Source organism: Geotrypetes seraphini, chromosome 6, assembly GCF_902459505.1.
Source record: "Geotrypetes seraphini chromosome 6, aGeoSer1.1, whole genome shotgun sequence".
Taxonomy (NCBI): Eukaryota; Metazoa; Chordata; class Amphibia; order Gymnophiona; family Dermophiidae; genus Geotrypetes; species Geotrypetes seraphini.
The window spans coordinates 6,148,206-6,161,765 of record NC_047089.1 but is presented as its reverse complement, the minus strand read 5'-3'; the positions used below and the strand labels follow the sequence as shown (position 1 = coordinate 6,161,765).

Genomic DNA, 13,560 nt, shown 5'->3' with positions numbered 1-13,560 from the left:
TCCTCAGCAGAGCCAGAGACGCAGAACTGGCCTGGCAGGTCATGAAGTTGTGCCCAGATTCATAGAAACATAGAAGATGACGGCAGATAAGGGCCATAGCCCATCAGGTCTGCCCACTCTACTGACCCACCCCCAAGTCTACTATCCTAGGGATCCCACTCCTGGTAACAGGTTCCCTTGGCTTAACCCTCTAAGGGATCCCACTGGGCATCCCATTTGCTCGATCACCTGCACTGGGAGCTCGTTCCAAGGATCAACCACTCTCTCGGTGAAGAAATATTTCCTGGTGTCGCCATGAAATTTCCCGCCCTTGAGTTTGAGCGGATGCCCTCTTGTGGCTGGGGGTCCTTTGAGAAAGAGAATCTCTTCTTCCATCTCGATACGGCCGGTAATATACTTAAACGTCTCGATCATGTCTCCTCTCTCCCTACGTTCCTCGAGTGAGTACAGCCGCAAATATTTCAGCCTTTCCTCGTACGATAGGTCCTTGAGCCCCGAAACCATCCTGGTGGCCATCCGTTGCACCGACTCTACTCTCAGCACATCTTTTCGGTAGTGTGGCCTCCAGAATTGCACACAGTATTCCAAATGAGGCCTCACCATGGTTCTGTATAATGGCATTAAGACTTCAGGCTTCCGGCTGACGAAACTCATACCAGGGCGCGATCAGAACCAGATCGAGCCTCCTGGTCCACCCTGAAACTTTTCTCAGGGGGGGGAGGGGAACAGGACAAGGATGGACACATGCCATTGTGCTGGTACTTCAGGTCCAAGAGGATGGACGCATATACCTACCTCCCTTGGCGCCTTCCTCTCCTGAGCCCTGTTATGGTTTACTGTATATTTAAAAAGTGCTATGGAGGGGGATCGTTCTAAAGTCACTGAAGGCACTCTATGGCTCATTAAGATGTTGGACTATGGAGGGGGAGGGGGGCGAGAGAAGGGAAATGCTGCATGTGAGAAGAGATGTAGGGGGGAAGAGAGAACAGGATCTTGGATTTCGGACTGAGGAATTTGGGACAGAAGTGGGGGATGGGGAGGGGAGAAGCTGTTCACTGCTGGGTGCATGGAGAGGAGCCAGCAACAGGGGGAAAGGGAGTACAAGACTGCTGAGGTGAGGATGCCATTGATACGTGCTGGTCAGCAGTGCCAGGGGAAGCATCCTTCGCCCCCTTCAGGCAAAATGCTCATCAGTGCAGCCCCCTTGGCCACTCACCCGTGTCCTGGTGGAACTGGTGCATGGACTGCAGGTCAATTACGTAAGACACCAGCTGCAGGTCTACCTTGCCCAGCACCACACTGCCTCGGGCATCCTCCTTCAGCACGTTCTCAATGTGGTGCCACACGGTGGCCAAGTAAGGTCACCAGCGGCTGTGCTCGTAGAGCCACTCCCACATCACCATGCAGGCCAGGTACTGCGGGGGGAAGCTCAGGCTGACATCAGAGCCGGTCGCGACATGTTAGCTCAGCATTTGCCACGGGCGAGATCCTCGCACATCTGGGGAGGGGGGGGTTTTCAGCTGCCCCGCTTCCCGGGTCCTTTCTCTTTCACTTTGGCTGGGAGCTGCCGCTGCAGGTGGAGGACGATCGGCTGGCATGGATCTCGGCTTTTGCTGTGGTGGGGAGCAGGCACACTCTCCCCCTTCCCAGCAACCCACTCTTCCCGCAAAGGGGGGGGGGGATGATCAGAAATCAAACCGGGACGGAAAATGGCCAGAATGCCTGAAACGAAAAGCACGCTTCTCTGGACTCTTCATTATTACTATTTTTTAACTTACTACTACTTTTTAGCCTCCCTTTGCCGAAGTCCATGTTTCTGATGTAACTTCCAGTTTCACCAGATGGTGCCAGATGGTGTATATCTGAGAGTACTTTGGGAAGTTCTAGCAGCTCCTCTGGCTGATCTTTTCAATGCTTCTCTAGAGTCAGGAGTGGAGCTGGAGGATTGAAGAAGGGCAGATGTGGTCCTTCTCCACAAAAGTGGAAGTAAGGAAAATAGGGAACTATAGGCCAGTAAGTATGACCTCTGTGGTAAGTAAACTAATAGAAATACTTTTAAAAACAGAGAATAGTAACATTTCTGGAATCCAGTGGATTACGGAAGTGTTTCTCAACTCTGTCCTGGAGTACCCCCTTGCCACTCAGGTTTTCAGGATATCCACTTGAATTTGCATAAACTTGAATTTGCATAAACAGGGCCTCCATTATATGCAAATTTCTTTCATGCATATTCATTGTGGATATCTTGAAAAACTGACTGGCAAGGGGGTATTTCAGGACCGAGTTGAGAAACACTGGATTACAGGACCCAAGGCAACATGGATTCACTAGAGGCAAGTCTTATCAGATAAATCTGATCAATTTCTTTGACTAGATGTGGTGCATTTAGATTTTAGCAAAGCCTTTGACAGTGTTCCACATAGGTGCCTAATAGATAAACTAAAGTACCCTCGGTATGGGCCCCTAAGTGACAGGCTGGGTAAGGAACTGGTTGAGTGGAAGGCAACAGAGGATAGTGGTCAATGGAGATCACTCTGAGGAAAGAGATGTTATCAGTGGTGTGTCTCAAAGTTCTGTTCTTGGGCCTGTTCTTTTTAACATTTTTGTAAGTGATATTGCTGAAGGGCTGATTGGATAAGATTTGCCTCTTTGCAGATGATACCAAAATCTGCAGTAGATACACCTGATGGTGTGTAAACATGAGGAAGGACCTAGAAAAGCTTGAGGAATAGTCTGAAATTTGGCAGCTAAAATTTAATGCTAAGAAATGCAAGGTCATGCATTTGGGCTGCAAAAACCTTAGGGAGTGGTACAATTTAGGGGGGTGATGAACTTTTGTGCATGAAAGAGGAACAAGACTTAGGTGTGATATGGTTCTTATGGTAGCAAAACAGGTTGAAAAGGCAATGGTGAAAGCTAGAATAATACTTTGGTACATAGAGAGAGGAATGGCCAGTAGGAAAAAGGAGGTATTGATGCCCCTGTATAACTCTGGTGAGACCTCATTTAGAATATTATGTACAATTCTAGAGACAGCACTTTCAAAAAGATATAAACAGGATGGAGTTGGTCCACAGGAAGGCAATTAAATGGTTGATGGTCTACTCTATGTCATAAAGCATTCGGGGACAGACTTAAAAATCTTGATATGTATACTTGGAGGAAAGGTGGGAGAGGGGATATATGATAGAGATGTTTAAATACCTATGTGGTGAGTCCCTTTCAATTGAAAAGAAAGTGAGAAGGCATAGAATGAAGTTAAGAGGTGATAGGCTTAGGCATAATCTAAGAAAATTAATTTTTTACTGAAAGGATGATGTAATATTCCATGCTTCTATTACATTTCATTGGTGTCTTCTATCCTGCCAATACCTTTCAGTTCTAGGCAGTTTACAAAAGAATTGGCCTGGGCATTCCCAGTGAGATTACAAGGTTGATAGTTAGAAAATGCATTAGGATCTCGGGAGTTGGGAAGGTTTAGTTAGATCAATTGACAAATTTTTTGAATAGCATGGTTTTCAATTCTTTCCTGAAGGTTTTGTAGTTAGGCATTGTGGTCATCAGATTGGAGAGGTGGTGGTCTAGTCTTGCTGCTTGGGTTGCTAATATACCTTTGACTGGGGGGTGGGTAAATTGTGCCTTTGTTCTCCTTGGTCTGGATGTGTTTTCCTGATTAGGCGATTCCTGATTAGTCTCCCAGTAGATGTGGTGGAGACAAGGACTGTGTCTGAATTTAAGAAAGCGTGGGACAGGCACTTGGGATCTCTTAGGGCAGGGGTGTCCAATGTCGGTCCTCAAGGGCCGCAGTCCAGTCGGGTTTTCAGGATTTCCCCAATGAATATACATGAGGTCTATTTGCATGCACTGCTTTCATTGTATGCTAATAGATATCATGCATATTCACTGGGGAAATCCTGAAAACCCGACTGGACTGCGGCCCTCGAGGACCGACATTGGACACCCCTGTCTTAAGGAGAGGAAGGGATAGTGGATGCTGTGGATGGGCAGACTGGATGGGCCATTTGGCTTTTATCTGCCATCATGTTTCTATGTTATAAATAGCATTGAAACCTTGTTGAAACTGTATGGTAAGGTATTTTATAACCCATTGCTGCCCTTAACTCCAAATTTACCACCATTGTCAAGTGGTTAAATGATAATAAAATGCAACTGAATCTTAAATAAGACTAAAGCTAAACAGGTACAGGGTAAGGTTAAGAAAGATATAGAAGACTTCAACTGATGCTAAATATTTCCATCAAAATAACGAGAAGACGATGAAAATGATAGAAGGGATGGGATGACTTTCCTATGAGGAAAGGTTAGTGTCTATGGCTCTTCAGCTTGGAGAAGACAGCTCAGGGGTGATATGATAGAGGTCTATAAAATGCTGAGTGGAGTAGAAAGAGTAGATGTGAATCGTTGTTTACTCTTTCCAAAAATACATTACATTAGTGATTTCTATTCTGCCATTACCTTGAGGTTCAAAGGGGATTACATAAGATTTCTCAAGAGGTTACAAGAATTGTAACTTTACATAAAAATTGCATAGGAATTATATAAGAATTTATGGGAACTTGATGTGATACGTTGGGTAATTAGAAACATTTTAGATTTGAAAGAGGTAGAGAGTGTGGTAGGTGGAGATTGGGAAGGAGTTGGTCATGTTAAACAGGTTTTATGTATTTTTTGAAGAGTAGGGTTTTCGTTTCTTTTTTGAAGGTTTTGTAATCTGTGATCGAAGACAGCAGATTGGTGATTTGTCTGTCTAATTTTGCTGCTTTGGTGGCCATTAGATTGTCATATAGTTTTCTGCATTTGACATTTTGGTTGGTGGATATGTGAATAGATGTGTAAAAAAAATACTAGACTAGAGGGCAAGCAATGAAGCTACTAAGTAGTAGGTTTAAAACAAACCGGAAAAAACATTTCTTCACTCAATGTGTAATTAAACTCTGGAATTAATTTTAAGATGGATATGGGTGATATTACATTACATTACTGACTTCTATTCTGCCTGTACCTTGCAGTTCTAAGCAGATTACATCAGAAGATAACTGGACATTTCCAGGAACGAAAGTTACAATTAAGATAACTGGACATTTCCAGGAAAAAAGTTACAATTAAGGAGCTGGTTACATTATACAATTAAGGAACTGGTTTCATAATAAAGTTTTGAGAAGAGGGTACAAGATAGGTAGAAAGATTAGGAAAAACGTCAGATGAAGCTGGAAGATTACGAGTAAGTTAAAGAGTAGAAGCTATTACATTGTTGAGTCTTAGGGGAATAATACAGGTAGAGAGGGTGAGAGGAGGGAAATTGCAAGGAGGGAGGGGAAGGGGGGTTAAGCTATCTGGATAAATTTTTTGAATAGCAGGGTTTTGATTTCTTTTCGGAACGTTTTGAAGTCAGTTGTTGCTGTGAGCAGGTTGGAGACGTAGGGGTCCAATTTTGCTGCCTGTGTTGCTAGTAGGTGGTCATACATCTTTTTGCGCTGAGTTCCTTTGAAAGGGGGGTAGGAGAATGGGGACTGGGTTCTCCTTTGCCTGGATGAGAGGTTCCGATTTAGGAAGTTATTTAGGTGGGTGGGTGCAATTCCGTTTAGTGCTTTGTACAGTAGGCAGTATAGTTTGAATTGAATGCGGGTTTGTATAGGTAGCCAGTGTGAATCTAGGTAGGCGTTGGTGATGTGATCAAATTTTTCAAGTGAGATCAGCCTGAGGGATGTGTTCTGTACAGTCTGTAGTTGTTTTATTAAGTATGTGGGGCATGGTAGGTAGAGGATATTGCAGTAGTCCACTAAACTCAGGACTAGGGATTGGACTATGAGTCTGTATTGATCTTTGTCGAAAAATTTTCTTATTTTTCGTAGGTTGCGCATGGTAAAGAATGCTTTTTGAATAGTTTTGTTGATTTGGACCTGCAGGGTGCTGCATCTGTCTAGTGTAACTCCGAGGAGTTTAAGAACGGGCTGTATGGGGTATTTGGTGGCTTTTATTTCTAACTCGGTTATAGATGGGGTTTTGTCCTTTTCAAGCAATAGAAATTTTGTTTTGTCCGGGTTGAGCTTCAGTTTGTGGTCTAGCATCCATTTTCCCACTGCTTCTAGTGTTTTTTTCAGGTTGCCTATTGGAGTGGAGTCTTGTGAGTTGAAGGGGAGGAGTATGGTTATGTCATCTGCGTAGCTTAATGAAATTACTTCTAGGTTGTCTAGAATAGTACCAAGGGAGGAGATGAAGAGATTGAAGAGCATGGGCGACAGAGGTGACCCTTGAGGTACTCCACAGGGGTTAGACCAGGGGTCCGATAGAAGATCTTTTGTTTACTCTATGTTCTTGTTTTGAGGAATCCTTGGAACCAATTGTATACCCCTCCTGAGATCCCTATGGCTTCTAGAATCTGAAGAAGTATGGTGAGTTCTACCAGGTCAAATGCGGCAGAGAGGTCGAGTTGGATAATCAGCATCCTTCTTCCTTTGCTAAGGTGCTGTCGGGCTATATCTAGTAGAGATACTAGTAGGGTCTCTGTACTGTGGTTGGATCTGAAACCTGATTGTGTGGGGTGAAGTATGTTGTGGTCTTCAAGGTAATTTGTGAGGTATTGTGCTACCAGACCTTCTATTAGTTTAACATATAATGGAATTGTCTGAATTTAAGAAAGTGTGGGACAGGCACGTGGGATCTCTTAGGGAGAGGAAGGGATAGTGGATGCTGTGGATGGGCAGACTGGATGGGCCATTTGGCTTTTATCTGCCATCATGTTTCTATGTTATAAACTGCACTGAAACCTTGTTGAAACTGTATGGTAAGGTATTTTATGTCATCTGCGGAGCTGAATGAAGTTACTTCTAGGTTGTCTAGAATAGTACCAAGGGAGGAGATGAAGAGGTTGAAGAGCATGGGCGACAGAGGTTGAAGAGCATGGGCGACAGAGGCTTATCCATTGCCAGGATAAGCAGCATAAAACCTGTTTTATACTTTGGGATCTATACTTGTGATCTGGATTGGCTACTGTTGAAAAAAGGATAAATGCAGAGGTAAATGCCCAGGTAAATGCAGAGGTGGAGGAAAAACGACGGGACCTGCGGTGCTTATACGCAAATGCAAGAAGCCTCATGGCCAAGATGGGTGAACTAGAGGTCGTGGCCAAGGGGGAAAACCTGGATATAATTGAAATTACAGAAACATGGTGGACAGAGGAGAATCAATGGGATGTGGCGCTGCCGGGGTACAAGCTCTACAGGAGGGACAGGACCCACAAGAAGGGGGGAGGCATAGCACTATATATAAAGGACTCTATCTACTCGGTCGGGATGGATATGGCAACGAAGGCAGAGGTGCTGGAATCGCTATGGGTCAAATTGCCGGGAAACAAGGGTGCAGGCATAAAACTGGAGCTGTACTATCGCCCACCTGGTACGCCGGAAAGAGTCGGACACGACATGGAAGCTGAACTGAGATAGGAGTGCAGGACTGGAAGTGTAACAGTGATGGGGGACTTCAACTACCTGGGGATAGACTGGAGTACGAGTCACTCCAACTGCACTAGGGAAACAGGATTTGTAGAAGCTGTGAGGGACTGCTTCATGGAGCAACTAGTCAGGGAACCGACACGAGGGAGTGCTACTCTTGACCTCATCCTAAACAGATTAGGGGGGCCTGCAAGAGGGGTAGAAGTGGGAGGACCACTAGGCAACAGTGACCACAATGCGATCAGATTTACATTAGAAAGGGGGACATCCATAGTAAGGAGGACCGCAACAACTGCGCTCAACTTCAGGAAAGGGAACTATGTTGCTATGAGGGAAATGGTGGGGAGGAAGCTCAGAAACATCTTTAGGATGGAGACTGTAGGAAGCGCCTGGACCCTATTCAGGGACACCCTGCAGGAAGCACAAAGAATGTACGTCCCCAGTTTCAGGAAAGGCTGCAAGAACAAGCGGTCAAAGGACCCGGTTTGGATCTCAACAGAAGTAAAGAGGGCAATAAATGATAAAAAAGTATCCTTCCGGAGATGGAAAAAGGACCCAACGGAGGAAAATCACCAGGCGCACAGGAAATGCCAAAAGGAATGCCACCGAGAGGTTAGAAAAGCAAAAGGGAAATACGAAGAGGGGCTGGCCAGGGAGGAGAAAAACTTCAAGGCATTCTTCAGTTATGTAAAGGGGAAGCGACCAGCGAGAGAGGAGGTGGGGCCGTTGGACGATGGGGATAGGAAGGGAGTGATTAAGGAGGATAAAGAGGTAGCTGAGAGGTTGAACACGTTCTTCTCATCGGTCTTCACGAGAGAAGACACATCTAATATACCGGACTCAGAGGAGCTCATGAGTGGGGAACAGGCTGAAAAATTGGAGCACATAGAGGTAAGTAAGGAGGATGTCCTCAAACAGATAGACAGGTTAAAATGCGGCAAATCACCGGGCCCGGACGGGATCTACCCAAGGGTTCTGAAGGAACTAAAACAAGAAATAGCGGGCACAATCCAGCATGTTTGCAACCTATCCTTGAAAACTGGAGAGGTACCAGAGGACTGGAAATTGGAGAATGTCACACCTATCTTCAAGAAGGGATCGAGGGGTGACCCCGGGAACTACAGGCCGGTGAGCCTGACTTCAATTATAGGGAAGATGGTGGAAGCTATGATCAAGGACGGAATTTGCGAGCACATCGAGAGAAATGGCCTACTGAGAACAAGCCAGCACGGATTCTGTAAGGGAAGGTCATGCTTAACAAACCTTCTGTACTTCTTTGAGGGAATAAGCAGTCGGGTGGACAATGGGGAACCCATAGACATCATTTACCTCGATTTTCAAAAGGCTTTCGACAAGGTGCCACATGAAAGGCTGCTTAGGAAGCTGTGGAACCACGGGGTGGGAGGGGATGTGCACAGATGGATCGAGCACTGGTTGTCGGGTAGACTGCAGAGGGTCGGAGTAAAGGGCCAATATTCTGACTGGCAGGGAGTCACGAGCGGTGTGCCACAGGGATCGGTGCTGGGGCCGTTACTCTTCAACATATTTATCAATGACCTGGAAAAGGAGGCAAAGTGCGAGGTTATAAAATTTGCAGACGATACCAAACTGTGCGGCAGAGTTAGCTCCAGGGAGGAGTGTGAGGACCTGCAAAGGGACCTAGACAAGCTGGAAGACTGGGCAAACAAATGGCAAATGCGCTTTAACGTGGAAAAATGCAAGGTCATGCATATAGGGAAAAGAACCCGTTGTTCAACTACAAATTGGGGGGGCATTGTTGGGGGACAGCAGTCTTGAGAGAGACTTGGGTGTGCTGGTGGATGCATCAGTGAAGCCATCTGCACAGTGCGCGGCAGCCTCGAAGAGAGCCAACAGGATGCTGGGCATCATAAAGAGGGGCATAACAACCAGGACGTGGGAAGTCATCATGCCATTGTATCGAGCGATGGTGCGTCCACATCTGGAATACTGCGTTCAATATTGGTTGCCGTACCTCAAGAAGGACATGGCAGTACTTGAGAGTCCAAAGGAGAGCAACGAAACTGGTAAGAGGGCTGGAACACTGCCCATACGCCGAGAGGTTGGATAGGCTGGAGCTCTTCTCTCTGGAAAAAAGGAGGCTCAGGGGAGATATGATAGAGACCTTCAAGATCATGAGGGGCATAGAGAGGGTGGATAGGGACAGATTCTTCAGGCTGAAGGGGACAACAGGTACAAGGGGGCATTCGGAGAAACTGAAGGGAGATAGGTTCAAAACAAATGCAAGGAAGTTTTTTTTCACCCAAAGGGTCGTGGACACTTGGAATGCGCTACCGGAGCAAGTGATCAGGCAGAGTACGGTACAAGGATTCAAACAGAGACTGGACGGATTCCTGAGGGATAAAGGGATCGTGGGATACTGAGAAAGCTAACCAGGTAATAAGTATAGAAACCCAACCAGGTCGTGCATGTGCAAGACCGTAGGGTTAGGACTTCGATGGGAAAATAGGACTCAATAGGAAACCAAGGTGGCAAGGGGGCCCCTTCTGGTGATTCAGACAGGTCGTGACCTGTTTGGGCCGCCGTGGGAGCGGACTGCTGGGCAGGATGGACCTATGGTCTGACCCGGCGGAGGCACTGCTTATGTTCTTATGATACTGTACTCGATACAAAAAAACTGGAAACTCGCTGGACTAAGTGTGTAGACCTTGATGGAAGCTACGTTGTTTAACTTGCTTTTTTACCAAACTTTTCAAACCACCCTAGTATGGTTCATTGGAGGCTGCTTAGTTTTAGACAGGGTAAAATTTAAAAAATAAATAATTTCCACTATACAAATAAACCATGAGTTCTTCTTTTATAGTTAAAATTCAAGAATATAATAATTGTTCGCTATCATAGACAAAGATTAATTGCAGTTGTCCTAAATTCACAAGCTGTAAAATACTGAGCCTCCATTAATGCTGAACCTGTACCATGATTTTGGCTAAGTCATAAGAACATAAGAAATGGCTTCACCGGATCAGACTCTAGGTCCATCCAGTCCGGCGACCCGCACCCGCGGAGGCCAAGCCAGGTGTTCCCTGCTGAGAAACCTTGTTTACTCGTATCCCCCAATGTGATTTGCAAGAAGGTGTGCATCCAACTTGCTCTTGAATCCCAGAATGCTGGTCTCCATCACGACCTCCTCAGGGAGAGCGTTCCAAGCATCCACCACTCGTTGTGCGAAACAGAACTTCTAATTTTTGTCCTGGGCCTGGTGCCCCTCAGTTTCAGTCCATGACCTCTTGTCCGAATCACATTTGACAATGTAAATAACGATGTTTCTTGCTCTATTTTGTCAAATCCTTTTAGTATTTTAAAAGTCTCTATCATGTCTCCTCGCAGTCTTCTTTTCTCGAGGGTGAACAATCCCAGTTTTCCGAGGCGTTCTTTGTAGCTCAAATTCTCGATACCTTTTACTAGCTTCGTGGCTCGCCTTTGCACCCTCTCCAGTAGGGTTATATCCTTCTTTGGGTAGGGAGACCAGTGTTGAACACAGTACTCCAAGTATGGTCTGACCATTGCTCTGTAAAGCGGCATTATGATGTCTGCCGATCTACTTGTGATTCCCTTCTTTATCATGCCCAACATCCTATTTGCTTTCTTTGCTGCCGCTGTGCATTGAGCCGACGGCTTCAGGGTCCTGTCTATCAGTAACCCCAGGTCCCTTTCTTGTTCGGTCTTGCCCAGTGTCATACCTAACATTTTATATTCATGTTCCTTGTTTTTCTTACCCAGGTGCATCACTTTGCATTTTTCTATGTTAAACTTCATCTGCCACTTTTCTGCCCATTTATCTAGCTGGTTCAAATCTATCTGAAGTTCTTCTCTGTCCTTTTGTGTCCCAACTACCCGACATAGTTTTGTGTCATCCACAAACTTGATTAAATTACTTGTTGTTTCATCTTCTAGGTCGTTTATGAAGATATTGAACAAGATGGGCTCAAGAACCGATCCCTGGGGTACACCGCTCGTTACCTCTTCCCAGTCCGAGAACTTCCCATTTATGCCCACCCTCTGCAATCTGTTTTCTAACCATTTGCCTATCCATCTTAGTATATCTCCTTTTATTCCATGGCTTTGTAGTTTCTTCAGAAGCCTTGCGTGGGGAACCTTATCAAACGCTTTCTGGAAGTCCAAGTATATTATATCCACCGGTTCACCGCTATCAATTTGTTTGTTCACCTCCTCAAAAAATTGAAGTAAATTAGTCAAACATGACTTCCCTTTCCTAAAGCCGTGTTGGCTAGCTCTCATCAGGTCGTGATTTTCCAGGTGTTGCTCTATGCTATCCTTTATTAGTGCTTCAATCATCTTCCCAGGAACCGACGTAAGACTCACAGGTCTATAGCTGCCCGGTTCTCCACTCGATCCCTTTTTGAAGATTGGGATGACATTCGCTATCCTCCAGTCGTCTGGTATTTGCCCGGTTTTAATTGACAAGTTAGCTAGGGATTGTAATAGTTCTCCGATTTCTATCTTAAGCTCCTTTAGCACTCTTGGGTGAATTCCATCTGGTCCAGGGGATTTATCACTTCTCAATCTGTCGATCTGATAATATATCATGTTCAAATCCACATTTACTGTGGATTTGAACATGCACATACTTTGTGTAAAAGCAAAATCAGATGCTCTTTTACTAGCCTCTGGCAAAAAGTGGCCTTAATATAAGGTTATCAGATGTCCGGATTTCCCCAGACATTATCGGTGGTCTGGACGGCTTTTCAAAACCCGGCACTTTGGGTTTTGAAAAGCTTCCGATGTTGGGACAGCATCCGCGAATACAACACGTGATATCATCGCGTCGTTTCCGTGCATGCATGGATGCTGTCCCGATGTACAAACGGGTTAAGGAGGGTGGGGTTGGGCGGGCCTGGGAGTGCGGCCATGAGTCTGGATTTTCCCAAAGGAAAATCTGGTAACTCTACCTTAATATGCTCACTGAAACCCCCCCCCCAGTCTTTTGGCAAACTGCAAAAGCAGTGTTTTGGGACGACATTAGAAATGTTTATCAGAGAAAATAATAAAGAAGGGGCTGCAGAGATCCCAACACTAAACAAGTTCCTCAGAAAATGAAAGACATAAATGAAGTGTTTAAAAAACAATAAAGAGACTTTGGCAGCAGCTAAATCTGTTCATTTATTGCCATTCCAAAAAGTATCGGTATCATTGCATTTTCAAAAATACAAATTATTCACATTCATCCAAGAGAGTTGATGGTAATATAAAAATGTGTTACCAGAGTCAAAGACAATGCAGGAAAAGGGACATCTCTTATGCAGAAATAGATTCATTATTTGTAGATTTTTTTTTCCAAGATTCTTGTAATAGTCTTGTCAGATGACATAACAAGAGAAGCTTTTTTGAAGACCCAATTACCTAGAATTAATCAGGAACAGCTGAAGAGGCTGAACTAACCCTATTCTGGAAAAGAAATAAAAGATGTTAATCAGGAACTTAAAGTTTAACAAAAAAAAAAAAAGACACCAGGTCCTGATGGCTTTGACTCTGAGTTTTACATGAACTCTAAAGGATATTTTATAGTTGTTGTTTTTTTGCAACAGAAGGGGGGGGGGTTACTACTCTTCCAACATTGTTCAATGTTGCTTACAGCATTACTTGCATTCAGGTTCAAGAAGCCCCTGCTCCAAGAGCTTACAGTCTAAGCTGGTACCTGACAACAGGAGGTAAAGGAAAAAGAGGTAGCAACCTAGTGGCAGAATGTAGGAGTAGGCCCTGTGGTTAGGGCTCCAAGGGGAACTTAGTTCAAATCTTGCTGCTCCTCCTTGTGGTCTTGAGCTACCGCTGAAAAAGATGTGAGCTAAACTCAAATAAAACTGATCTGATCAAGGGGACAAGGCATAAAGCACAGTTACTTACCGTAACAGGTGTTATCCAGGGACAGCAGGCACATATTCTTGACTGATGGGTGACGGCACCGACGGAGCCCCGGTACGGACAATTTTAAAGTGATTGCACTCTAAGAACTTAGAAAGTTCTAGCTAGGCCGCACCGCGCGTGCGCGAGTGCCTATCCGCCCGACAGAGGCACGCGGTCCCCAGTTAAG

At 45.1% G+C, this 13,560-nt stretch overlaps 1 protein-coding gene across 4 annotated transcripts in view; it reads right to left on the bottom strand.

Annotated features, from left to right (window-relative positions):
- Positions 1–13,560, bottom strand: part of LOC117362166 (leucine-rich repeat-containing protein 51-like) — a 108,847-nt gene that overhangs the window by 19,185 nt on the left and 76,102 nt on the right. The window contains exon 7 of one of the 4 annotated variants that reach the window (XM_033948089.1): positions 12,614–12,917. The exons of the other annotated variants lie outside the window; for them this stretch is intronic. Coding sequence (XP_033803980.1) covers positions 12,879–12,917 — 39 coding nt within the window. The 3' untranslated portion in view covers positions 12,614–12,878. Of the gene's footprint in view, positions 1–12,613; positions 12,918–13,560 lie in introns of those variants that run through there. 4 annotated transcript variants of the gene reach the window in all.